Source organism: Lutra lutra, chromosome 7 (genome assembly GCF_902655055.1).
Source record: "Lutra lutra chromosome 7, mLutLut1.2, whole genome shotgun sequence".
In the NCBI taxonomy this organism is placed as follows: domain Eukaryota; kingdom Metazoa; phylum Chordata; class Mammalia; order Carnivora; family Mustelidae; genus Lutra; species Lutra lutra.
Genome location: NC_062284.1, coordinates 34,629,085 through 34,655,265, shown reverse-complemented (window position 1 = coordinate 34,655,265; position 26,181 = coordinate 34,629,085). Strand labels below are relative to the sequence as shown.

Here is a 26,181-nt window from a genome sequence, read left to right as displayed (position 1 = left end):
TGTCAATCCTCCTCCATCAGAAGCAGCATTTCTGAAACGGTGCAGATCACCTGCATCAAAAATTTAAAATGCAGATCTCAAGGCTTCCTTCCAAGTTTACTACATCAGAATCTTCGGAAGGACACTAAAATTTTAACAAGCTCCCCAGGTTAAGCGTTTGCACCGTAATTTGAAAACCACTAACTGAAACCTTCTGCTCCTGACAAATTGGTCTGCTTGCCTCCCCCACCAAGGCCATCCATTTCCATCTGTTTGACTTTGTTCATGCCATTCCTGGACATGGGATCATATTCACAGCAAGCATGTACAGAATCCTTACCACGTGCAGGTACTTCTTTGAACACAGTACACTTACTAATGCATTTAATCCTCAGGGTGACCAATGAGGCCAATCGGATAGTTTTGCAGATTTTTCACCAATGAGCAAACTGAGGCACAGAGGAACCCACACAGCCAGTGAGGGCAGAAGCTGGAGTTAAGGCTAAGTGGTCTGGTGGCCACCACGCTGCCCAACTTGTCTAAATTCTCTCTACCATCTAACACCACAGGTCCCACCTTTAGAATGCAAAATAATCACCCAGAGATCTCATGGGAAATGCAAAGTCTTGGGTTCCTCCCCCAAGGATCATCAGTCAGTAAGTCTGGGAAGAGGTTCAGGAATCTATATTTTATTAAACTACCCAGGTAATTCCGATATACTAGATTACTCTAAGAAAATATCCAGTTCCCTGTAGTTTCTTTCTTATCTATAAATGATAAATACAAGCAAAGTGTGACATGAAATAAATAAATATGAAATATAATAATAAGATCAGAATCTCTAATGCAAATCATGGATAAAGCATGATCTACCTTCTTAAATCCTATATATACTCTTACTTAAGTGTGGGGTGTGCGTGCACACGCGTGCCCGCGCCTGTGCGTGCATGTGCTTAATAATCAGAGGAAAAGGAACCTGGCCCCTTAAATATTAAAAACCCTGTGTATAAGAAGTCTCTGGAATAAACTGCTAATCAGGCCACTCAAAGTCCTGAAGAATTTATAAAGAAATCTACGGTATATATCAGAAACACCAGGTCTTTTCAAAAGGAGGGAACAAGAGGAGGAATAAAACCAGGTGGAAGGAGGGGCACCTGGGTGGCTCAGTGGGTAAAGCCTCTGCCTTCAGCTTAGGTCATGATCTCACCCTGGGATTGAGCCCTGCATCAGGCTCTCTGCTTAGCGGGGAGCCTGCTTCCCCCACCGCCTCTCTGCCTGCCTCCCTGCCTCTCTGCCTACTTGTGATCTCTCTCTCAGTCAAATAAATAAATAAAATCTTAAAAAAAAAAAAAAAAAACAGGTGGAAGGAAAAGCATCTCTTGTTTGATAAAGGTCAGTCAGGCGAGGCTGCTGGGTGGTCATGGCCCTGCCACAGCCTGAACCAAACCATATGCAGCAGGAAGCTATGGGAAGGAGAATGTGCTAGAAACTGGTGGGGAGAGAAGGGCCCGGTGGACGGTCAGGGTGGACTGAGCTCCGACCATCAGTCAGAAGCCAACAGGCCGGGCAAGGCTGTCTCCTCCGGAAGCCAGGCCGATGGCAGCACCCAAGCCAGAACCATGCAGGCATCTGGCAACACCAGCTGTCTCCATGAAGGATTTGGCATCGAGATGTTTTTGACAACCCTTAGGTCAGAACCAGAGCTCAACGAGGATGTGATCAGCTGGTGGCTCGGGAGAAGTCACTGTCCCGGCAAAGACAAAGAATTGCCAAGTGGTTTGCTGAAAATACAGATTCTCTTGGGCGCCTGCGTGGCTCAGTCGGTTAAGCATCTGACTCTTCATTTCAGCTCACGTCATCATCTCGGGGTCGTGAGATCGAGCCCCATGTCGGGCTCTGCACTGAGAGTGCATCTGCTTGAGATTCTCTCCTCCTCCCTCTGCTCCTCTCCCAACTCTCTCTTTCTCATAAATAAAATCAATCAATCAATCAATCAATCAAATCTTCTAAAATGCACATTCCCAGGCCTTACCCCAGTGTTAGGGGAGGGAAAGGGCCCAGGAATATGCTTGAAGAACTCCCTCACTGATTATGGCCGAGCCGGCTGGCACTGGACCACAGCAGCAACCAAAGGCCACACCTCAGCCTCATTCTTACTCGGAATTAGTTAACATGCAATCACAGTGTTAGAAGAGTGACCATCAAATCCAACCCTTTACTCTACAGATGAAGACACAGAGGCCTGGAGAAGTGGCACAGTTCGCCAGAGGTCACAGTGACAGAGGGACTGAGCCCAGAGCGCTGACCACCCACTCTGGCCCTAATCAGAAACTAGAGATTAGCTACTCAGTTGCATTTTTTTTTTTTTCATAATGGAAACAGACCAGAACAAGCGGGCACATGTCCTATTCCTCAGATAACCACACCTCTGGAAAGCCAAGTTGCTCTGCCATGAGGCTCCAGCCAGAAGCCACCCTTAATTTGTCTGGGGACAGTTATCAGAATTGGAAGCCACAGACCACAAAAACTCAGCCAGTCTGCTTAACCCCTTTCTCTTGCACCTGCAAAATATGCCAAGAGGGTGGACCACAAACCAACGCATCTGTAGAATCATTTTGAAATGTTCAGTACTTGATGATAGAAATGTATATTTCATGACATGGAAAGTAGTCTACAACCCATTAAGTGAAAAAAAAAAGTGCTAAATGATTGTGTGTGAGTGTGCACATGCACGCCCATAGAGAAAGAAAGGTTAAAAGCATTATCTCTGGAAGGTGGGTTACATATTTTTTCTCTTTCCACAAAGAAAAGAAAGCTTTTGGTGTATTGCACTGTCTCATTTTTCTGCAATAAATATGTAATATTTATGTAACAAAAGTGGATCATTACTGAGCCCTTCCAAACACTCCAGCCCTCTGCCAGCTTTACATGCGCTCGTAGTTTATAATCTTGGGGTATATCTTAATGCCCCACTAAGGCTCTCACTCTGACCACACACATCTGCCCCGCCAACCAGTCACCTGTGAGGGATCATACAGGGCACCCTGCCCCAGGTCACCAACAAGTTCTTTTTATGTGAGCCTGGCCCAGTTACCTCCTGAGGCGGGGGTTAGGGGTCTTCATGTGGCATCAGACCCACAGTGGGGCGTCAGGCACTTAGGCAGCAAATCCACCTCCAGTCACCAAAAGGCAGGTGGGCCCAGCAGGTTGCCTGTGGTACCCAGCACGTGCTCAGCGTGGGCAGATGCCGCTGGAGATGACCGGGAGCCCTGGCCTCGCCCTGTGTATTCCCCCTGCAAGGACTCACGGGATGCCACATGAGGGGCCACTCAGCAGGTAGGAGAGAGCCCCGGGCCGGAGAAATGCGAGACTCACAGGGCTCAAATGTGGACGTGGGTTCCTAAGATAAATTTATAGTAAGGGTGATGCAGGCAGAAGCCTGGGCCAGTGAGGATGTTAAGAACAGCTCACTTGTACTGAGCAGTTACTAAATGCCGGGCACTCTACCCCACAAGCCTGTGTATCTTAGCTCATGTCAGCCTCACCACAACTATTATACCCATTTTACAGATGAGGAAGCCAAGGCAGCAGAAAGCTGAAGGAGCTGCGCAAAGTCATGGGCTGATAAATGATGAAGTTAGGATCAGAACCCACACACTTTGGACCCTGAACCCATGCCAGTAACCACCATACCATGGTGCCCCTCGAGAATGGAGGACAGCAAAGTGAATCTGGCATGGGTCCTCAGACAAGGGGACCTTAACTCCTTGCCCGAGAGGTCCTAGCGGCCACGGTCGGTTTCAGCCTCTGAGGCCTGGTGGAGGGGCCTCGGCTGTAAAGATCATGCAGTTGTGGACAGAGGACCAAGCAGGGCCAGGGAAATTTGGCTTCACATCTTCTGTGGGTTACATCTGTTTGTACTTGTCATACTATTATCTGTATACGATCTCCTCTCATTTTAACAGACTCTCTGAAGTTCAAACTTCCAGGTTACAGATCATTTTACATTTGTTACATTTTAAATGGGCTGTTTCCTGATGCCATGGTCTGAGTCACCCACATCTTATCGGTGACTATGTCTAGTTTACACTGTGAGTTGGCTTTGGGCAGATTTCCTGCAGACACTAATCCTTTCCATGGACATAGATTCCTGTGACCTTCAGGCCAGAAAAGTGGGACAGGGAAAAAGCCGGGCAGATAGAGATCAAGTCCACGCAGAATGGGGCTAGCAAAGACCGGAGCTTCATTGCCTTGTAATGTGTCTGGGAGATAACCTCCCTTCAAATGACTTCCTTTCACCCAAAAGAGGCAGCAATGTTTCCACTGGTCTCTTATGGGGAAAGGAATGAAGACGGACTTTAATATATGAGCTGAAAATCCTCATAAAGCACTCGAGACCCTATCCAAAGTTCCATCTCGACAATTGTCTCGGATTGCTACAAGTTACAAAGAGTGTTATGGCAACTCGGGCTATGTTCCTAGAGACACAGGTTGATCTGAGATGACACGGCTCAAGAGACCACTCTTGGTGATCGCATACCTACCTCGTGATAATTAATTACTTTCACTTCCTCAGTGGACCAAGGGTGTCATCCCCAGTGAAGGTGGCACCAAGGAACATGACCTTGAAGTCTGCCTGAGTTAGACAGGAATTGTTTTTATCCTTTGCATTGTTCTGTATTCAATCAGAAGATCAGTGACCCGCCTACAACATGTGATGTAGTTAACAACCCTGCACGGCCAGGGGAAGGTGTGTAGGTGGCCTTGGGCAAAGCACTTCACTTCTCTAAACCCAAATTCCTGCATGTCAGTAGCAAGCCCCAAGGGATATTTTGTGAAGTTTGACTTAGTAATACATTAAAATTTCTAGCTCGGGGCACCTGGGTGGCTCAGTGGGTTAAAGCCTCTGCCTTCAGCTCAGGTTGTGATCTCAGAGTCCTGGGATCCAGCCCCGCATCGGGCTCTCTGCTCAAGCAGGGGGCCTGCTTCCTCCTCTCTTTCTCTGCCTGCCTCTCTGCCTACTTGTGATCTCTGTCTGTCAAATAAATAAACAAAAATCTTTAAAAAAAAAAATTTCTAGCTCATAATAATGCTCAGGATATGTCAGCTGAGCTGGAATCTAAGTGGACATCAAAGATGATTCCGGCAGTTCAAGAAGCTTCAAGTGCCTGACAGATAGGTGTTCTGAGTAAACATTCCCCTTTCCCTTCCCCAGCTGGAAAATAGGGTTTGGGTTTCCAGCTGCAGAATAATACAACCATGGATCAACATTGCTTAGAAATTATCCAGCACATTTTTCAAATACGTTTCATATCTGCTTTCTCAAGTCACTTGGAACAAATTCAACCTCGCAAAAAATTGCCACCTGCTACCACTTCTAGCGTTCTCTGGACAGTTAGTAAGAGTCAGGTCAAGGTTTTAAACAAAAAACAAGGCAAAAATCCCTCCAAAATCCTGAGGTTTTCTTCATTCTCAAACACCTTTTTTTCTTCATCTAAGTTCATAATGTTCTCCTAGAAAAAGGTGTTTCTCTCATTCAATATCCCCATCAAAGACCCAGTGGATATTAAAATGACTAACCCCAACTGTTCACCCAGGAAAACCACGTATTTTTAGGTACTCTGGAAAAACGTTCATACAAATCTAGGCCTATCCCAGGAGTGCTTATTTCTCCCTCCTTAGATTTTTCTATCTCTATGCCTCTAAGAGGACCTAAATAAGAACCTCTGTCTTCTAACTAATCAGAAAGCATATGGCCAAATGTAAACTTTTTAAAACATTTAAGACTTCTCCTTCCCCCTACTTGCTATTTCAGGGATCGCATTAGTCAGAGTGGCCTCCTGCCCCTTTGCCATCTGCTGGGACAGGAGGAGAAATTCCCTCAAAGGCAAATAGTCACTGTGCCCCTATGACTATGCGTCAGGTACTGGGACTGACTATGGAGGATACGGAGAACCCCTCATTATAGTTTCTGGCAGGGATTTCAGAGGCCATGTGGAGGAAAATACATCAGCCAAAACATGTAATGCAATGAGAAGAATTTGGCAAACTGGGCACGACATTTCCAATCTTGCAAAACAAGGAGTCCTCCCAAACGTGGATGAATCCAGAAAATAAAAATTGTTAACACACTATATGTAATTTAAAGTAAAGTAGAAAATAAAAACATAGCCAGTAGGGATCCGCAGTGGAAAGAAATGGGGTCCTTTCTTCGTATTTTGGAGTAAGAAGCTAACGGAGAAAATTTGAAGTTGCTGTATCAAGAAGCAAAGATATTAGTTTGTTATTAGAGTTATGGAGAGAATGACCCTAGGAACTAAAAATTAAAAAGTGAGTGATTGCGATTACATCTAGGGCGAGGGGCTGGGATATAGCTCTCTCTCTGCCACGCTGGTACTTCTTACCATTTGCACTACTTTTTATAATGATCAGAAGTGACGATTGGGAACAACTCATGTATGTATGTGTGTGTGTGACTCCTATGTGTATCTTTCGAATATATGAACTACGTTTATATGAAACCCGTAAATATTGTACACACAAAGAAACATCTTTACCATTTACACGTTCACATATATTCACATGCCATATTTATAAAAGGTCACTGACAGAATAAGAAAAAGTAAGAGAACTTTCTTTCTTTTTTTTTTTTTTAAGATTTTATTTACTTATTTGACAGAGATCACAAGTAGGCAGAGAGGCAGGCAGAGAAAGAGAGGAAGGGAAGCAGGCTCCCTGCTGAGCAGAGAGCCCGATGCGGGGCTCCATCCCAGGACCCTGGGATCATGACCTGAGCCGAAGGCAGAGGCTTTAACCCACTGAGCCACCCAGGCGCCCCGTAAGAGAACTTTCTATGGGAAATTCCAAGTGGTCCGAGAAGATGGAAAGCAGAAATGGATGCAAAAAAGTGCTGACACCTGCACATATTTCCCAGATAAGGAGGCTAGTGATAAACTGACGATCAGAGAAACTTACATCGAACCCCCAGTTAGATGGACTGTCCACCCCGTGACTGCCCCACAGTTCCCTGGTAAGTTTCACACCTTCCCGCCTTGTTCTGGATTCTTGACCTGGCCTATTTGCAAAGTTCCTCTGACTGTTAAATAACAGTCAGGAGGTTGTCAACTCATCTTTTGTTCAACAGGAGACTAGAAATGGGGTTGAAGTAGAACCTGCCTTAAGAGAGCTAAGCTGTATTTGAGATTTGTCCAACATCTTCCCTTCATTTTCACTTACGTGGAGACAGAAACAACTCCACAGGGACAAACCCGTTCTCTGAAGCCGGTCCCACTCCAGGGAAATTTACTGGAGAGTCACTGATACCAGAACTCATCACGTCAGTGTTTGCTAAAAGCTGCTTTTAGCCCCAGGGGTTCTTCCCTGTCACGTTAAGTGCACTCTGTCTAAACTCGGGATCACGTCTCCTTTGGCAGTGAAGCCCATTACAGCCGTAACCCCGTCCCCACCCTGCACCCGCTGACTCACTCCAGCCCCCTTTCACCAGAAGGAGCCAGAGTGTCAGTGTCCCCGAGGGAGAAAGCCTGAATTCCGAGTGCTTAAGAGAACAAAGTGGGGAGAGAAACACCTCGGCCTCCACGAGTCTTGTATTTAGCAAATAATAACACAAAACCCCAGAAACAGCGAGGAGAACGATTTTAACTCCATCCCTCCAGCACCGGAGGGACAGCGGTTTGCTTTTCTCCTTCCCCATGGCACCCTCATCAAGACTCCAGTTCTGTTGCTTCCAACTCTGGGCCTTCCACGAACTTCCACGAACTTTCACGAAGAAGAAAACTATTTACTTGGTTCCTCGAGCACTCATTCTCTTTAGCCACAGCTGAGAAAGTGCAGGGCTGGGGACAAACCACAGAGACCTCCCCGCGTACTTGCCAGGGAAGTCTCCGCTCACAGGAAAAACATCTGGATCCACCGAGAGGTCTCCTGAGAGCCCCCTTCTTGTTCCTCAGCCCCTCTGGGAGCCCCTGTCACTCCCCCTCCCTGGGAAACCCCCCTGCACTTCTCCAGGAGGCCCAGCCAGGCTCATTTCCACGGCCGGGGGACTGCAAAGTGCCTCCCAGCCCGTCCGGTGGTGCCTGTGTCCTAGGCTTACTTGTCATGACCTTTTTTGAGCCTCTCCTGCTGGACTGGGAGCCACTGAGGGCCAGAGTGTGTTCTCATCTCAGTGTCCCTGACCTACAGCCTAACACTTGACCCCACCACTGATGTCAGTGCTGTGTTTATGGACTCCAAGAACCCATACTAGTGACCTGGCGTGTTGTACCAGTAGGTGTCAAAGATTGGGGTCTGCTCCAAAAGACCCTAAGAGTCTCTAGTTATACTGGGGCTTGTCACCTTAACTTCCGCACATACAAAGTAAGCAAGCAAAAAAAAAAAAAAACTTTATCTTTAAAGTCTACAGGCAGAGATCATTGGGACTGCATTTATTATTTATTTTCTAGCATTTCATAGAGGATATCTTAGGAGTCAAGCAATCCTGAAAACACACCAGATGCTTAAAATTCCCAGATGACATCACAAGGTAGGGCTTCACATGAAACATGTACATTTGAGGGCATTAAGCATTTACTGGCAGGAACTTATCTGTAGTTTCACTTTCCATCACTTTACACCTGACCCAACAGTGACTGTGCAGAAGCTACATTACACTTGACATGTTGGGGCTCTCAGCAATCATGTTTTATTTATTTATTTATTTATTTAGATTTTCTTTATATATTTGACAGAGAGAGAGAGAGAGAGCATGCACAGGCAGGGGGAGCGGCAGAGGGAGAGGGAGAAGCAGGCTCCCCAAGGAGCAGTAAGTGCAAAGCTGGGACTCCATCCCAGGACCCTGGATTGAGACCCGAGCTGAAGACAGACCCTTAACCGACTGAGCCCCCCAGGTGCCCCAGCAGTCGTGTTTTATTGCCCGGTGAAGGGAAAGAGTTCTGAACCCTAACTAATTCACGGGACCAAAGGGGGCTCTGAGCAAGTCTGACCACCTCCACCACAGTTTTGTGACTGAGCACTCTGGAAAATGCCATGGCGAGACTCTGCTCCGGTCCAGGCTCCCGGAGAGGCAGGCAAGCCTTGCTGACTTCTCCAGGCCCAAACGCCATTATTTTCCTGCGTGTCAGCTTCCCGTGTGCACAGTCAACACTGCGGAACAGGTGGTATTCCCCCGCATCCCAGGTGGGAAGCGCCTTGCCCAAGGAAGCTGGGGCTCCCGGCTAGCACAGTCTGCTCCCAAGCCCACTATTTCAGACACCTTGCGGCCTAACCTCCAATTACATCAGTTAATGAGCTCGCTTCTGACTCTGCACTGTGTTTCTAAAAGTTTCTCACACATCCATCTCATGTATGGGAGTCAAGCAAGGCCCATGTGAAATCTCCAGGTTTTGAGACGTTACAGAACAAGATGCCCACTAAAACTGTGGTTATTTAAAGTGGATGGGAGGAGGCCGGAGGGGAAGAAAGGAGGGACCCTGCGACCTGGCAGGCGTCACGGCATCTTAAGGCTCTGGCACAATCCTCCCTCCCTGTCCTTGACTAAGCTGTTTCTTTTGCCCCCAAATGCCCTTTTGTCCCTTCCCACCATCCTTAGGAGCCCAGCTCAACTGTTCCCTCTTCAGCGCAGTCTTCCCCAACCCAGCGTGGCCTCCTGCTCTGCTCCCAGAGTTCCTCCCGCTCCCCAAGTGCTCCAGCGCCAAGGGCAGGGATGTCCAGACTGCTTGCCCTGGGCACCTCTCTGCTCCAGGACCACAAGAATCTTGAGGGAAGGACTGTGAGCAGTGACGAGATACTGTTCCCAGATCTGGAAGCCTGCCAAACTATTCCCCTAATTCATGCCACCCCTTCTATGCATTACAGTATATAACACAACTGAGACCTCTACTGTGGGGGCAGTCAAGAATTTGGGGGGAATCTCCTGGGCATTTAGTTTAAGGGGTGAAATTCTGAGATCAAGGGATGTTTCCAAACCATCCTGACCCACCTTCCTTTCTTCCTCTTCTCTCAGATAGGAACTGGAGAGATCTCTAAAGACACATATTCCTTTTTAATCTTTGGAGGGGACATAAGTGATAACCTATATTCCCTTCACCTCTTTCATCCTGGAGTAGGAAGACTAACACAATTTGGAGATTCATGCTCCCTCTTCCTGTTGCCCACTGGTGCAGGGTGGGGGTGTACATGCATGTCCACATAAGGTCACCTATGCTAAGGTGCCAGAACACATGGGTCCACACAGGAGGTGTGCAAGGAAGACCCTACATGGCAGGACGAAACAGCTCTCTTCAGAAAGGCCTGCTTGCAAGATTGGTCCTTGGCTGGCATCTGGGAACTTGGATTTCAGAAGGGTTTCCATCATTCCCTGAGGGAATAAGAGTGACTCACTACGCCCAAACTATTTGCTTTAGCAATATAGTTTATGCTCAATACCTGCTTTCCTCCTAGGAGTCTGGAATTTTGGTACATGGCAGGCAGAGGGCGCCTATGTGGTCAGCCCCCAATAAAAACCTTGGGCACCGAGTCTCAAACGAGCTTCCCTCATAGATGATACTTCATGCCCATTGTCACAACTCCTGGCTGGGGGAACAAGCACATCCTGTGCGACTCCACTAGGAGAAGATAGGAACCGTGTGCCTGGTTTCCTCTAGATTTTGCCCCATGCTCCTTTCTCTTTGCTGATCTTGCTCTGTGCCCTTCCATTGTAATAAATCATAGCTATGAGTCCTCCCAGTAAATCATCAAACCTAGGAGAGGTCTTAAGGACCTTAACATAGGGAGTTTCAATGGGGGACAGGGGAAGACTCAAGAGCCAAGAAGCCTTGGGCTTATAAAGACAGGCAGTCACGGGACCTCTAAGGAATGGCATCTCTCCATAAGGGTCAGTAGGATGGGACTTGGGATGATGGGGTGCACTGGGGAGGACACCGTGTGAAATGTTACACACAAGAAAAGGGAACTGAAGCTACAGAACCCTTTGTCAACATTCACCTCTTCCTGGGTTGAAGGTGTTACTATTGCCAGATATCATAAATTCACAAGAATTTTCTGAGATTATTTGCAAGTCAATGTCCTTAGTAGTGGAGTCATCCCAGCACCCAGAGAAACCACGATGTCTACATGGAGAGAGGTGACTCTGTTCTCAGCAGCACAGGCCTAGCAAAATGTGCGTCCTTGAAAAATGGAGGTGAAGTGACAGAAATACTAAGTAGACATCACATGCGTGCCAAGTGCCCTCTCTCTTTCTTTCGCTTTATGATTTATGTGGCTTTGAAAATTAAGAAAATTAAGTAGTCAATGGGAAGAGGCCTTCTACATTTGAGATGAATTCATCTCATTTACTTTTTGAAAGATTTTAATTTTAAAAATTTTTAAGAGAGAAAGAGAGAGAGAATCCTAAGCAGACTCCAGGTCCAGTGCGGAGCCCATCTCGAAGTCACGAGGCTTGAGCCCTCGACCCCAAGATCGTGACCCTAAGATCACGACCCGAGCCGAAATCAAGAGTCAGATGCTTGGCCAAATGAGCCCCCCAAGTGCCCCTGAATCTTAAGGATCCTTAAAAGGATAGTAATGATTTCAAGAACAGGGTCCATGTATGATCACGGACACAAGTATTTCTTTCTGATTTACAAAGCCCTGTCTTAACATCACCTCATTTGAGCTTCCTAAGGATTCTACAAGACAGATAGTACGACTTCTCTTTCATCTTCCAAGGCACCTTGGGCTATTGCAAGACAAGCGGTGGTTCTTAATTAAGACTTAATGGTTGGGGCACCTGGGTGACTCGGTGGGTTTAGCCTCTGCCTTCGGCTCGGGTCATGATCCCAGGGTCCTGGGATCGAGCCCTGAGTTGGGCTCTCTGCTCAGCAGGGAGCCTGCTTCCCCTCTCTCTCTGCCTGCCTCTCTGCCTGCTTGTGATCTCTGTCTGTCAAATAAATAAATAAAATCTTTTAAAAAAAAAAAGACTTAATGGTTGACTGGTTTGTAATGGCTTTAGAAAAATTACTGCTTTACAAAAATTAATAATTCCTGAAGTCTGTCAGTGGAAGAACACGCTAAAAAGCCAGGCATTCAGAGGAATTATTAAAATCACAAATTAAGTCATTTCTATGGGCTCTATAGCAGGAAATATATTTTTAATGAGGAAATTGAAGCTAATATGTAACAGCTGTCCTGTTGCCCAGTAACAGAATATTAAAGCAGATTAAATTATTAATGAAAAATGTAGCAACTTGGAAATTTAACCTTTGAACATTCTCTTATTCCTTTCTCCTTGAGATATACTCTTTAAACTGACACATTTTTTGAAAAACCGCTTTTGGTCATCTTATGTAGTTTCCATTTATAATTTGCTTTGCTACTGATCAGCTATGGAATCTTCAGCAAGTTACTCAGTCTCGGACTTTTTCATCATACAATACGCAAAGTCCTCACGCCTGGAACGTCAGGACACTGACTGGAACCTATGGATGGTGGTCAAACCTCCCCCAACTCCCACGTCTTGGGCACCACCACCTTCGGCCGTAAAGTAACCAAACTGCACTTGCCCCATTGACCTGTGCACAAATAAATATTGTTGACAGGAAGTCCCTGAGGATGGGGAGTTGTGTGATACGCAGCAAAAGCGACTGTCAAGAAGTCTGAAGTCACAACCTTATGAAAAGGGGAAGTGTCCGTGGAGAACTCATGGAGAGAGGAGAGAGGAGAGAGGGAGAGAACATGCAGGGGTGCATTAACAGGGCCTCAAGGACCGGGCCCTCACTGTCTTCCGCGTGACGGCAAAGCGGAAAGCGGGGCAGAAGCGGGCCTGGCCCAGAGCGGCGGTGTGTACTCACGTTGGTGTTACACAGCTTGTACTGTCGGTAGGCCCCGATGCAGGAGATGGCTGCAGACCGGGCAGGCTGTGAGGAGCTCTGCGCTGCCCTGGGGGCCCCCGGGTCGTGGCTGCTGCCGCTTTCCAGGCCGTGGAAGAGACTGGAAGCTGCGGGGAAGCCTGGGTCATGGGTCAACGGCAGCTGGTAGACGGAGGCCTCGGAGGTCTGCAGTCCAGAACGGGGGCCCCCGTCACTCTGGTACAGAGACCCGTGCTGGGGAGCCCGGTGGGCCGGCGGGCTGTAGCCGTGGCTGGGACCCGATGCCCCCTGCGACCTGGAAGGCCTCTGCCTCCGAAGCCTCTGCGGCGAGTGTGCCGAGTCCGTCTGCAGTGGCAGGATGTACGGGGCCTTACCGTAGCCATACTTGCCAGGGCCAATGGGGCCGCGGGTCCTGCTCCTGAAGAAAGACACACAAACAGAGATGAAAGGAGTCACAGGGTGTTCCCCGTTAACCCCGACGCTGTGGTCACAATGGAGGGGACTGGGTAGGGATGGAAACTCTGGGACAGAGCCTGTGGCAGACCAGGGAGGTGGAGGGCGGGCCTCCCAGGAGAAGGGGACATCATGGAAGCCGGCGCAGAGAGGCTCCACGGAGGCTGGAAAGTCGAATGAAGGTGGGCGATGTGAGTGGTGGAAAACAAGGTTGGAACTGTACGCTGTGGTCAGCATGTGACTGACGGCGGGCCCTCGGGCCTGCTGGCAAGCTGTTGGGAGCCACTGAGGTTTTTTGAGAAGTATAAGGATGTAATTGTAATTTCGGCCACGGTAACTTCCTGTTCATTTGTTTTCTCTGAAAATAATCTGTGGGGTTTTTTTCTCACTCAACGGTGCCTGAGACTTCAGGCCGGTTTCCATTACCATTCATGCTCAAATAGCTTTTCCAGGTAAGTGGAATTTAGCTAAGCGACCACACCCGAACGCAGCCCTGAGGCCTGACTTGCACTGGGTCACACTTAATCGCCGAAGAAACCAGAGGAGGTGGAACGGTGGCTCTCCATCACTCTTGAGGCAACCCAAGCCGAACGGTGGGGGAACCGGCATCTTCATGTTGGCATCATCTTTAGACTTTGTCAAGACCTGTTACCTTGTGAGGCCTTAGAAAAAATCACGTAAACTCTTGTGTGCTGGTGCATGTTTAATGGCTGGGAGAAAGCCCTGGTTTGTGGTATTTATCTACATCCAGGATATAATCGTTTCTGCCGCGGCCGATCTCAAGCCACCATCATGAAGACGCAGTGAGCTCTGGTGAATGGGACAGAACGGCTGTAGCACACCACACTGCATGTCAATTTATTGGGCGACTACTGTTTACAAAACCCAGAGCTAGGAATGGTCAAGAACATAAAAGTGACTCAGATATGGTTCCCAAGTCTCCAGCCTTACAACAGAAAGCAGCCAGGACATAATGCAAGGTGAGGTGAGGTAAGGGCCTTGAGAGCAGCTACACACGGGAATGTGGGAATTCTGAAGCTAGAGGAAACATTTCTGTCTGCAGGGATGTGAGAAAGGTTTCACCCTCACTGGTCCAAGTTGGCGAGCAAGGTTCCAATACTGTGGAAGGACCTGAAGAAATCGTTTCTTACTTCTTTGGAAAATGTCTGAGCTAGATCTAATGACCATGAAGGTCATTCCAGCTCTAAAATTATATGCTTCCATAATAATTAATTCTACATTTATGTAAAATTGGAAATGTGCCCAAGGGTTTTCTACAGGATGGCCCCATTAAAATAAGCACATTAAAACAGCAATCAAGGTGAAACATTAATTTCTGTCCTCATGAGGAAATTCTTTCTTCACCCTATGTAACCACTGAATATAAAACTTAACAGACCACAACTAATTATTAACATCTTTATCACTAATTGCACCTTCATTCTTAGCTGATACGGTTTTGAATTAAACTGTGCTGTGGTGTTTATTTTGCCTTGAAGCACTTCTCGATTAATCTTGGCAACACTTGGGACTCTGTTAATGAGGGGCGATCCAGTGTGCTGCTTTCAGAGATGCAATTAAGAAGTTAGTCTTAAAAATATATATAACTTGGATGTAATTTGCCTTTTTCTTTCTTGTGGCAGGCCAGGTAAAATGAATGACATCATGTAAAGGCAAGGGGAAGAATTTCTGTACGTGTGTGCGTGTGTGTCTTTTCCTTTTAAGATCTGAAAACCTACCAAGAATTCCAGCCTCCAGCTAAGCACGGGGTGGAGATGCCCACTGAAGGTAAGAGAGAAATGAGGACACGTGCAGCAGGGCTTCTCAAACTTGGATGTGCCCAGCAATCAGCTAGGCATCTTGTTGGAGGCAGATCCTGACTCAGTTGGTCTGGGGTGGAGCCTGAGACTCTGCATTTCCAGCAAGCCCCCAGCTTTTAAGGAACTGAAATTCTAAACCAAAGGGTGAGAACCCAACCATAAAAGTGATCTTTTTTTTAAGGACTTATTGATTGATTTGAGAGAGTGAGAGTGCAAGAGCAGAGGGGAGGGGCAGAGAGAGAGAGAGAGAGAGAGGGAGAGAGCAACTCAAGCAGACTCCCGGGGAGGGCCTCGATCTCATGACCCTAAGATCATGACCTGCGCTGAAACAAAGAGTCAGACCCCCTTAACCGATTGCAGCACCCAGGCGCCCCAAGAATGATCATGTTTAATGGACAACAACAGCTATAAAATTTTCTTCTGGCATAATAGAAATCTGCTGGCCCAGGCCAGGACGCACCACTACAGCTCACCTACCGAGAGCTCCTGAAATGGGACTGACTCGATCCTGCTCTTGGGGAACAGAGGCAGCAGATACAGAACCTATTGATGACCTGAACAAGCCTATTTCCAAAGGCCACCCGTCTCCCAGAACAGGTGACCCACGCATGTGCTGACGGACATTTTTGTACCCACGTTGCCTTCCAGGAGCCTCAGCTGAAACTGGAGAACTATGCAAAACCCCCACGAACAACAGCACCCCTGGAGACACGATGTTTCAGAAACGAACGAGCAGCTAACTGGGATGAGCAGGCTAACAAGAATGAGCAGACCACCTGGCCCCGCGGGACCATATCCTACATCAAGTATGCCCTTTCCAGAGCTTCCAAGACCATGTAGCACACCCACAGATCCAGCTGCTGCTGGTCCTTTAGGTCCCTGGGGACCCATGTCTTCTGGCCCTTGGGAACCTGGAATGGGAGGACAATACCCTACCCCTAATATGGCATATCCATCTCCAGGGCCATATCCCGCGCCCCGTCCCCAAGCACCAGGGGCAGTGCCACCTGTTCCATGGGGCACAGTTCCACCAGGAACCTGGGGTCCAACAGCTCCATATCCTGCCCCTGCAGGATCATATCCCACACCAGGACTCTATCCCACTCCCAGCAATCCTTTTCAAGTGCCTTCAGGACCTTCTGGTGCCCCACCGATGCCTGGTGGTCTCCATTCTTACCATTAAGTTAAGAGATGAAGAGATGACACTTGGCTTTTTTATGAAGTACATATATATGTACACACATGCATGCATATGTGAAAATTGCTGGTTTCACTATTGTCAGGGGCCATTCATGAAAGAACAACCCTTGCACCTCTCGGAAAAGACATCTGCCTCTTGTACTTGGGTGTATAGTACATCTGATGGATGCAATCAGATAAAAATGTAAAAAAAAAAAAAAAAAAAAAAGAATGAGCAGCCGGTTGGGGTGTGACTGTGAGGGATGGGACTTCTGTACCCGTGAGTCGGGATGCTGCAGTGAGGGGCAGACCCCTCCCGCTTGGCCAAGAGAGCATGTGTCTTCCTTACAGCGGGCAGAGCTCCTCATCGTGACAGTTCAGGATGGCCCCTTCCCCGCCAGGACAGAGTCCATCTGGACGCGTGCAGGGTGGTCGCTGCGAGCTAGGCAGATTTATGCAGTGCTGGGGTAACAAGCACAGATGTGGCCAAGGGAAACTGTGTGGCCAGTTAACCCTTCCAGGGGACATGCGGTGGGTACCTGGGAAGCTGTGGGCTCAGTTAGCTCTGTTTGGTCTCTCCATAACCCATCTCTGCGACTTTACTTTGCAATCCTCACTTGGCAAATTTTGGAAATGTAGGTCTTGAGAAAGAAACAGAAAAAAGCCCAGTTTGGATATCAAGGGCCTAGGTGTGAGCACAGCATAGAGGTTAGTGACATGAGCTCTGGAGCCAGGTTCCTGGGTTGGAATCCCAGGTCTGCCACTTGCTAACTTACGCAGCTTTGGGCAAGTTACTCCATCTTTTGATGCTTCCATCTCTTCCCACGGGGCCAGAGCTAGGATGAGGCCATGGAGGCACACAGGATACAGCACTGAGGGGCTGTGCGGGTGCTGGGAGCATCTCAGAGTGCTGTCTCCTTAAATGTTGTGCCCAAGGGCCCCCGCTCTAGGCCCAGTCCTGCCCTGTATGCATTTACAAACAAAGATGAGGACACTACCTTCCTTACAGGTTGCTGTAAAGAATAAACAGTAAAAGCGGAAGAGTTAAATAATGCCTAGCACAGAGCATGCAGGATATAAGTATTTCCTTTAAAACATAAAGTTGTAGGGGCGCCTGGGTGGCTCAGTGAGTTAAAGCCTCTGCCTTTGGCTCAGGTCATGATCCCAGAGTCCTGGGATCGAGCCCCGCATCGGCTCCCTGCTCGGCAGGGAGCCTGCTTCCCCCTCTCTCTCTGCCTGCCTCTCTGCCTACTTGTAATCTCTGTCTGTCAAATAAATAAATAAAATCTTTAAAAAAAATAAAATAAAGTTGTAACTTCACCACTTACTAGCTCTCTGAACTGTGGCAGACAACGCACCATCTGTTTTTCTTACCTATAAAAGGAGAGCACACCCCCTTGGAGGGCTGTGATAAAGGGGACAGGTAACAGCAAGTGTTGGAGACGATGCAGAGAAACTGGAGCCCTCAAACGTTCCTGGAGGGAATGTAAAATGGGGCAGTTACTTTGGAAAGCTATTTGGATGTTCCTCAGTGAGGGCAAAAGTAGTGTCACCATACGGCCCAGCAATTCCAATCTTAGCTATTTACCCAAGAGAAATGAAAACCTACGTCCACACAAAAACTTGTACATGTATGTGCATAATTGCTTTCATCACAACAGCTAGGAGACAGAAATGACCCATGTCCATCAAGCGATGAGTGGGCGAACAAAACACAGTATATCCAAAGAATGGGTTATTATTCAGCCATAAAAGAGATGGAGTACTGAGGTAGGCTACAACAGAGATGAACTTCAAAAACATTCTAAGTGAATGAGGCCAAGCAAAAAAGGCCGCATATCCTACTGATAAGCACTACCCAGGAGAGACAAATCCACAGAGAAAGAAAGTAGGTGATACAATAGCCAAACTATGGAAAAAGCCCAAATGCCCGACTGATGAATGAATAAAGTGGTAAGTGCGCGCACGCGCACACACGCACACACACACACACACACACACGCATGCACACTGGAATACTACTCAGCTATCAAAAAGAATGAGGTCGTAAAAAAGCGGGGGGCACACCTGGGTGGCTCAGTGGGTTAAAGCCTCTGCCTTCGGCTCAGGTCATGATCCCAGGGTCCTGGGATCGAGCCCCGCATCGGGCTCTCTGCTCAAGTGGGGAGCCTGCTTCCTCCTCTCTCTCTCTGCCTGCCTCTCTGCCTACTTGTGATCTCTGTCTAAGAAATAAATAAAATCTTAAAAAAAAAAAAAAAAGAATGAGGTCGTGCCATTTGCGATGATGTGGATGAAGCTAGAGAGTGTTATGCTAAGCAAAATAAGTCAGAGAAAGACAAATATCATTTGCTCTCACTCGTGGAATTTAAGAAACAAAATGGATGAACATATGGGAGGGGGGAGAGAAAAAATAAAGAGGGAGAGAAACCATGAGAGACTCTTAACAGAGAACAAACTGAGGGCTGATGGAGAGAGGTGGGCGGGGAATGGGCTAAGTGGGTGATGGGCGTTAAGGAAGACACTTGTTGTGATGAGCCCTGGGTGTTGTATGCCAGTGATGAACCACCAATCATCCTGAAACCAATACTGAACTGTATTTCAACTAACCAGAATTTACATTAAAAAAATAAATAATAATTAAAAAAGAAAGATTAGCAGTTGCCAGGGCTTGGGGGAGGGAAAAATAGGGAGTGACAGCTAATGAATATAGGGTTTCTTTTTGGGGTGATGGAATGTTCTGTAATTAGACAGTGGAGACGGCTGCACAGCCTGTGAATATAATAAAAACCACCGAATTAAGCACTTTATTTATTTTTTTAAAGATTTATCTGTTTTAAAGAGAGAGAGCACTAGAGCAGGGGGAGGGGCAGAGGGAGAAGGAGAAACAGACTCCCTGCTGAACTGGGAGCCTGACAAAGGGCTCGATCCCAGGACCCTGAGATCATGACCTGAGCCAAAATCAAGAGTCATGCTTAACTGAGGGAGCCACCCAGGCGCCCCACTGAATTACACTTTAAATGGTCAGTTTTAAGGCATATTAATCATATCTCAATAAAGCTGTTACTTTGTAAAATATTAGACCATGAATAATTCCTGTCTTATCTACTTACAATGATATTTTAAAGATGAAATTGAGGTTACCAATAGGGATGCACTTTTTGATTCTGAAAGCAGCTTCTCTCATTTTGTTTTCCATCATCTGTTTCCACGACCATCGACAAACCCTCACAGAGCAGATTCTATGAACTTCTACTGAGCACCCCGTGTAATGTCTTCTCTGTTCACACTGCAGGCCCTGATAACAGAAGTAGAGGCAGAGCCTCCCTCCCCCACAGGACGGCCCAAGGACAAGAACCTGACAGTAAGGGCTCTAACACCAGGTTCCAGCCCCAGTCTTTCCAGTGACCTACTGTGGGTGTCTGCGAAATTGTTGTTTCTTGAGATAGTGGCTGCAAACAGCATTTTGGAAAGGGTAACAAGCACATAAAATGTTTTCCTTCCAACAGGCTGGCTGCCAGCCAGGGCCTCATTATGTGTGATGTTGTGCAGCTTTGTGACATTAGTCCTGGCCAGTGTGAGGACCCCAGCACAGACACCCCATCTAGTCTCCTTCTTCTCAACCCTGCGCACGCGCCTGGGAACTGTGTCATTACAACCATCCCCCGTAACTGACAACACCCACACTTCTCCAGCCTGCCCAGAACCTTCTCCCAAGTGCTAACCCCACAGACCCAGCTGACCTCTAGACTACAGAGAGAGAGTCTGCTTCTCACCTGGGCATCTTGTCAAGATCCAGCTTCTGATTCAGGAGGTCTGGGTGGACCTCGGATTCTGCATTTGTAACAAGCTCCCAGGTGATGCCGAAGCCGTGGGTCTTGGGACCACACTTGGCCTACTCTTCCAGAGACACATCCCAGATTCCACACATTCAAGCCCAAATTCATCATCTTTCCCCCTCCAAGACTGTTCTCCTTCTAGTTCTTCCTATAGTCTCCATGTCAGCAATTCTCAGAATTGAGGAACTGTCAGGATCACCAGGAAGGCTTGTGAAGACGGGCCACTGAGCCCATCTGCAAAGGAGATGTGGGGCGGGATCTGAGAATCTGCATTTCTAACCCCCTGCCAGGCAGTGCTGATGCTGGTGGTCTGGGGCCCACACGGTGGAAACCACTGCCCTGTTTCACCCCCCACGTACCCCACCATGCCCCAGAGTTGGCTGGCTCTTCCACTCTCCCCACATCTCTGTTTCCAGTCCACCCTCTTCGGCTCTGCCACCCAGCCTGCATGGCCTGGCTCCTGCCACCTCTCATGTCACGGCCCCGGGCACAGCCCGGACCACCCACACCACACTCTGTGTATTCACTTCTCATGCACTGCTCGTGCTACTTCCTCTCGAGGCTGCCTTCTCCCCCTCCATGTCCTGGAGGACGACCTCTTCCCGCTTCGGGGGCCCCCTTCAATGCATAAAAGCCATGCCCTTCTCTTTCATCCTCCCCTTGGACCCCATGGGACTGTTTAGTTACAGTAGGATTTGTTCAGGCTGCCTCAGTTTACCATGCTGCAGGCTCCTTCAGGGCCGGGGATATCTCTAATTTGTCTTCTATCCAGAGCACCTGGCTCAGTGACACAGGAGGTGTTGAGCGACTGTTGAAGAACTGAAACAGCGAAGAAATGAATGGCTCAAATCACGATGGCCAAAGGAAGGAAAATCCCTTCTTCCCATTCACGCATTTGTTTCACTTTTGCCTTACGAAATATATTTTATGAAAACACTGCTAAACTGGTGTGGTGTGGAGGATAAGGCCACCTCCCTCTATGTAAAGATAAAAGTCTCATCCACTGGGAGGGGTCATTCCTGGTATCAAGCCCTGGAGAACTAACAGGTTCTCGGAATGCAAAGAGGGACCTGGCAGGGGCTGGGACTCAGCCTTTATTCTCAAAAGGAGGGAAGAATTAAGGGGTCGGGCGCCTCCGTGCATGTCTGTGAGAGCTGGAGAGCCACCGGACGAGACTGGCTGGCAGCTGCCTGTGGCCATTGGATGGCTTCCCGCCTCTTTGCTGAGCACCGAGTGGAATGGGCAGAGGGAGCAGCCTGCCGTCCAGAAGCCAAGCTGTTTGCATTTCTTAGACTCTCCATGTTTATTTCCCTTTTGTTTGGCCTTAGAGCTCAGACAAGTCTCTGTGAGGGGCCCCGGCTGTCTCAGCTGTGCTAACATGAACCACACATGGGCCGCCACATCCAACAGAGCAGTGGCCCCTGGGACGGGCCTGCAAGGAGCCCTAGGAGTCCGAGCCCGGGCACCGTGGGGAAGCCGGACCTCCACGAAGGAGGCTGCCAGTGAGGCCATCTCTCCCTGCTCCAGAGGGAAGGCTCCTTGCCCTGCCTGATCCTGGGGGCTCTGGCTGTCGTGGCATTCAGAGAAGCCGCATTCCTCTGTAGCTGAGTACCTGAGTTGAATAGCTAGGGACGCAGCGATCAGTTCTTCCACAGGGAAGATGGGAGGTTGCTGATGACTAGAGATGCCGGGCAGAAGCAGGGGAGCCAGGGAGTCCCTGTGCTGGATGCTGCTGAGAAAAGTCCGAGGCTCCTATGGATTCCTACTACACCTAGTGAGTCACCTCCGCATGATTTTAAGGAATCCTTGATGCCATAGTCACATTTGCCACTGTTATATATTAAAACGAAACTCTAACCAAGCCAACATTATGGGGCCCATTTGGCTTGCCCGTCTCCACACCTGAGACAGGCCCAAGGACATACAAAACTAAGTATCACAATCTCTTGGTTACAAATGGGGGGTGTTGCCTCCACATAAGCCCCCCAGATATGCACCTCCTTCTCTCTTCCTCCTCTCACTAAGAAAACAAAGCATTTCTAGTTGGCCCCTTATGTTGGGAGAGAGGGAGGGAGATTTCATTTGCAATTACCATCCAGTGAAATATTTTCTCCAAAATCCATTGGATGACCAAATGCATCTTTTAAGAGGTTTTTATAAACAATTTGAAAGATGCTGGGCAGTAGGAATCATAAGCAGGAGTTATCTTTCCACATGCTTATAAAAGTACACAGAGGGGTGCCTGGGTGGCTCAGTCAGTTGAGCGTCCAACTCCTGGTTTCAGCTCAGGTTATGATCCATGGGTCATGAGATCAAGTCCTGTGTCAGTCCACATGGGCCATGGAGACTGGGATTTGCTCTCTCCCTCTGCCCCTCCTCCCACTCGTGTGTGTGTGTGTGCGCGCGCGCACGTGCATGCGCACACGCGCGCCCGTACGCATGTGCACTCTCTCTCACTCTCTCTCCAAAACAATAAAATAAAATAAAATACATAAGGGCGCCTGGGTGGCTCAGTTGGTTAAGCCTCTGCCTTTGGCTCAGGTCATGATCTCGAGTTGGGATCGGCTAGGATCAAGCCTCAGTTAGACTCCCTACTCAGCAGGGAGTTTGCTTCTCTTTCTCTGTTCCCCCCCACCACTTGTGTGCACTCTCTCTCTCTGCCAATAAGTCAATAAAATCTTAAAAATAAATTATAAATGTGAAACAACCCACATGTCCTTAGATGGGGGAATAAGGAGCGAGTTAAATGATGGTATGTAAAGACACTGGGGGACCTGCTTAAAAGAAAAAGCCAGATGCATATATACTGCGACAGAGTGACCTCCAAAACACATGTAAGTAAAAAAGAACTAAACGCCAAAGACACTGAACATTGGAAGTACATGTTGCTGTTGTGTGCAAAAAAGAAAGAAACAGAATAGAGAAAAAAATGTACATTGTATATAAAAACGCATATAAATAGGATATATTTCTGAAGGGTGCAAACCTGGGGAATCACTTAAGAGGAAGTTGAGACAGACTCATTTTTCATTTCTTATCCTTTGTGCTACCATAAAAAATGTCTTTTCTGTAGTATCCAAGATGCATAAAGAACTTATAAAACTCAACACCTAAAAAACAAATAATCCAATTTAAAAATGGGCAGAAGACATGAACAGACATTTCTCCAAAGAAGACATCCAGATGGCCAACAGACACATGAGAAGATGCTCAGCATCACTCATCATCGGGGAAATAAAAATCAAAACTACGACAAGATACCACTTCACACTGGTCAGAATGGCTAAAATTAACAAGACAGGAAACAACAGGTGTTGGCGAGGATACGGAGAAAGAGAAACCCTCCTACACTGTTGGTGGGAATGCAAGCTGGTGCAACCACTCTGGAAAACAGTATGGAGGTTCCTCAAAAAGTTGAAAATAGAGCTATCCTTGGATCAGCAATTGTGCTACTGGGTATTTACACACAGGATTAAAAAATACTAATTTGGGATATGTGCACCCCTATGTTCATTGGAATGTTATCCATAATAGCCAAGATATGGAAGCAACCCAAGTGCCCATCAATTGATGAATGGATAAAGAAGATGTGGTATATACACACAATGGAATATTACTCAGCCAGAAAAAGAATGGGATCTAGGGGCATCTGGGTGGCTCAGATGGTTAAGCAACTGACTTTAATTGCAGGTCATGATCTCGGTGTCCTGGGATCCCCACGTCAGGTTCCCCACTGAGCAGAGAGTCTCCTTCTCCCTCTCCCTCTACCCTAACCCCAACTCATGCGTGCTTGTTCTCTCAAATAAATAAATAAAATCTTTTAAAAAAAGAATGAAATCTTGTCATTTACAACAATACGGATAAAGCTAGAAAGCATTATGCTAAGTGAAATAGTTCAGAGAAAGACAAATACCGTATGATTTCACTCGTATCCGGAATTTAAGAAACAAAACAAGCAAGCAAATGAAAAGAAAAGAGAGAGAGAGAGAGACAAACACAAATCAAGAAACAGACTCTGAACTCTAGAGAACAAACCAGTGGTCACCAGAGGGGAGGTTGGGGGGAGGGATGGGTGACACAGGTGAAGGGGTTGAAGGAGGGCACTTGTCGCAATGAGGGTGTCATATGGAAGTGTTCAATCACTATACCGTATGCCTAAAACTAACATGGCGCTGTATGTTATCTACACTGGGATTAAAATAAAAACTTAAAAAAATGGTTTTTCCCTGCATTTTGCACAGGCTTTCAGTACATGGAAGCGACATAAAAAGGAAAATGCTAACCTGTTTTTCCACTGAATTTTTTAGAATGTAACTGTGTTTGGGAGTGGGAGGGTCCTAAGGAGCAAATACAGAAACCTCCCCCCAGCCTCTCGAGGCTGCATCTGCTGTACGAACAACATCACAAAGGGAAACCAAGTCAGGAACCTTAATACTTAATTACGCAGACATTTTGACTGGATATAAAATACCCACTTATGAACAGGCTGTGAGCCCCAAAGACTGAGGGGGCAGAAATCATCATGGGACCAAATGTTCCCCTGAAATATCACTGTCAATATCGGGAAATAGACTCCCAGAAAGTTTTTAGATCAGTGAAGACCAACGCCAGCCTCATGCCCAAGCGAAGTCTCGGGCAACACAAGTCTATGTAAGGAACAGCCATAACGATGATGCCCCAGGCTAGTACTTCCGGTGATGGCAGACACCCCAGTGCCCACTCCCAGACTGCCTGACACCATCTCCACCCATCGGGTACCCAAGTCAGGAGGAGCAAGCTCATGTGCTTTCGACTTCTCTCTCCACTGGCTTTGTCTTTCTTAACATGGCCCTGGTCACCACCCTCAATTTCGTAAAATCGTCATGGCTCATCCCTGCCTAGAAAACAAATTTCAGACCTAGGTGGCTTGAAGGCACAACCAGCTTGATGCCCTGTTCCGTTCTTCATCATCTGGTCTCCTTCTGTCTTACCAGACTGAACTCCGGTCTTCAGCTCCCTCCCCGACCCCCCAACCGCCCCCCCCCCCCCCGCCTCCTCCCAAGCCTACCCTTTCCAGGCATAACACATCACTCAGCATGTCCCAAACACTCTGAGCTCTCAGGCCTCCAAGGCCCCCGCCTGCATTTCTGTGCTACCTACTTCTGCCCTTGAGCAGCCTTCCAGGCTCAACATAAATATCAGTGCCTCACGTGCTCCCCCTGAGCCACCCCACACTGGGAGTGCTCTCGGGGGCCCCCCTTGCACACCCCCCATGCCATAGCGTGAACACTGCGTCTTAGTAACATATGAGGCAAGGGTCCTGGCTCCCTCCTGGGTCTTCTGGTTCTCCAGGACGAGGCTTACCCAGTTGCTTACCCTGTGTGCATTCTCCCCGAGACCAGCAGCGGCTCTGCCCCCAGACACTCCGTGAATGTTTGCCGAGATAACACATGCGAGAGAACACAGCTTTATTGCTCGCCAAACAGTGTGCCAATAAGGCCTACCTTTCTGGATCAATTAGTGGAGATGAAAAGGCTCTGAGTTCCAGGAAACAAGAAAGCAAGGCCCCACACATATGCAGGGAAGCAAAGGGAGCCGGTGAAATTGAAAGTCAGGTAGCATTGGCCACCACGGAGAAGGCCCCAAGAGCCTGGATGCCGGGGAAGGAAGAACGCAAGGGCGCAGCAGCTGGACGACAGAAGCGTGTGTTCACCAAGAGGCCATGTGATCCAAGGCAAGCTGGACCCAAAGGAGTCAGCAGCCAAAAACTGGAAAGAGAGTCCCAGGGTCCTAAAACTCACCCCGTTCCGTTATGAACAACACAACCTGCCAAAGGGAGCACGTGCGAAGTTCAGAGGCTTCTAGCGAGTAGATTTAGGTTGAGCTCATAGGTCTTCTCAGAAGTTCAGAAGACTGTAGCTCCTGCCAGAGCTGATCTGGGCCATAAATTATCTGGTGTCTACGGAAGGTAAGAGGCGAAACTCTGACCACTTCGGGAAATAAAAATTAAGATGAAAACAAAAGGTTTCCTGGCGGCCTACCGCGCAGCACACGCTGTCATAGACATCGGCCAGC

The 26,181-nt window shown here is 47.9% G+C and overlaps 1 protein-coding gene across 1 annotated transcript in view; it reads right to left on the bottom strand.

Annotated features, from left to right (window-relative positions):
* THSD4 (thrombospondin type 1 domain containing 4) overlaps window positions 1–26,181 on the bottom strand; it is a 582,110-nt gene that overhangs the window by 457,803 nt on the left and 98,126 nt on the right. Inside the window, exon 5 of the mRNA XM_047736180.1 lies at window positions 12,822–13,257. Coding sequence (XP_047592136.1) covers window positions 12,822–13,257 — 436 coding nt within the window. The remainder of the gene's footprint in view (window positions 1–12,821; window positions 13,258–26,181) is intronic.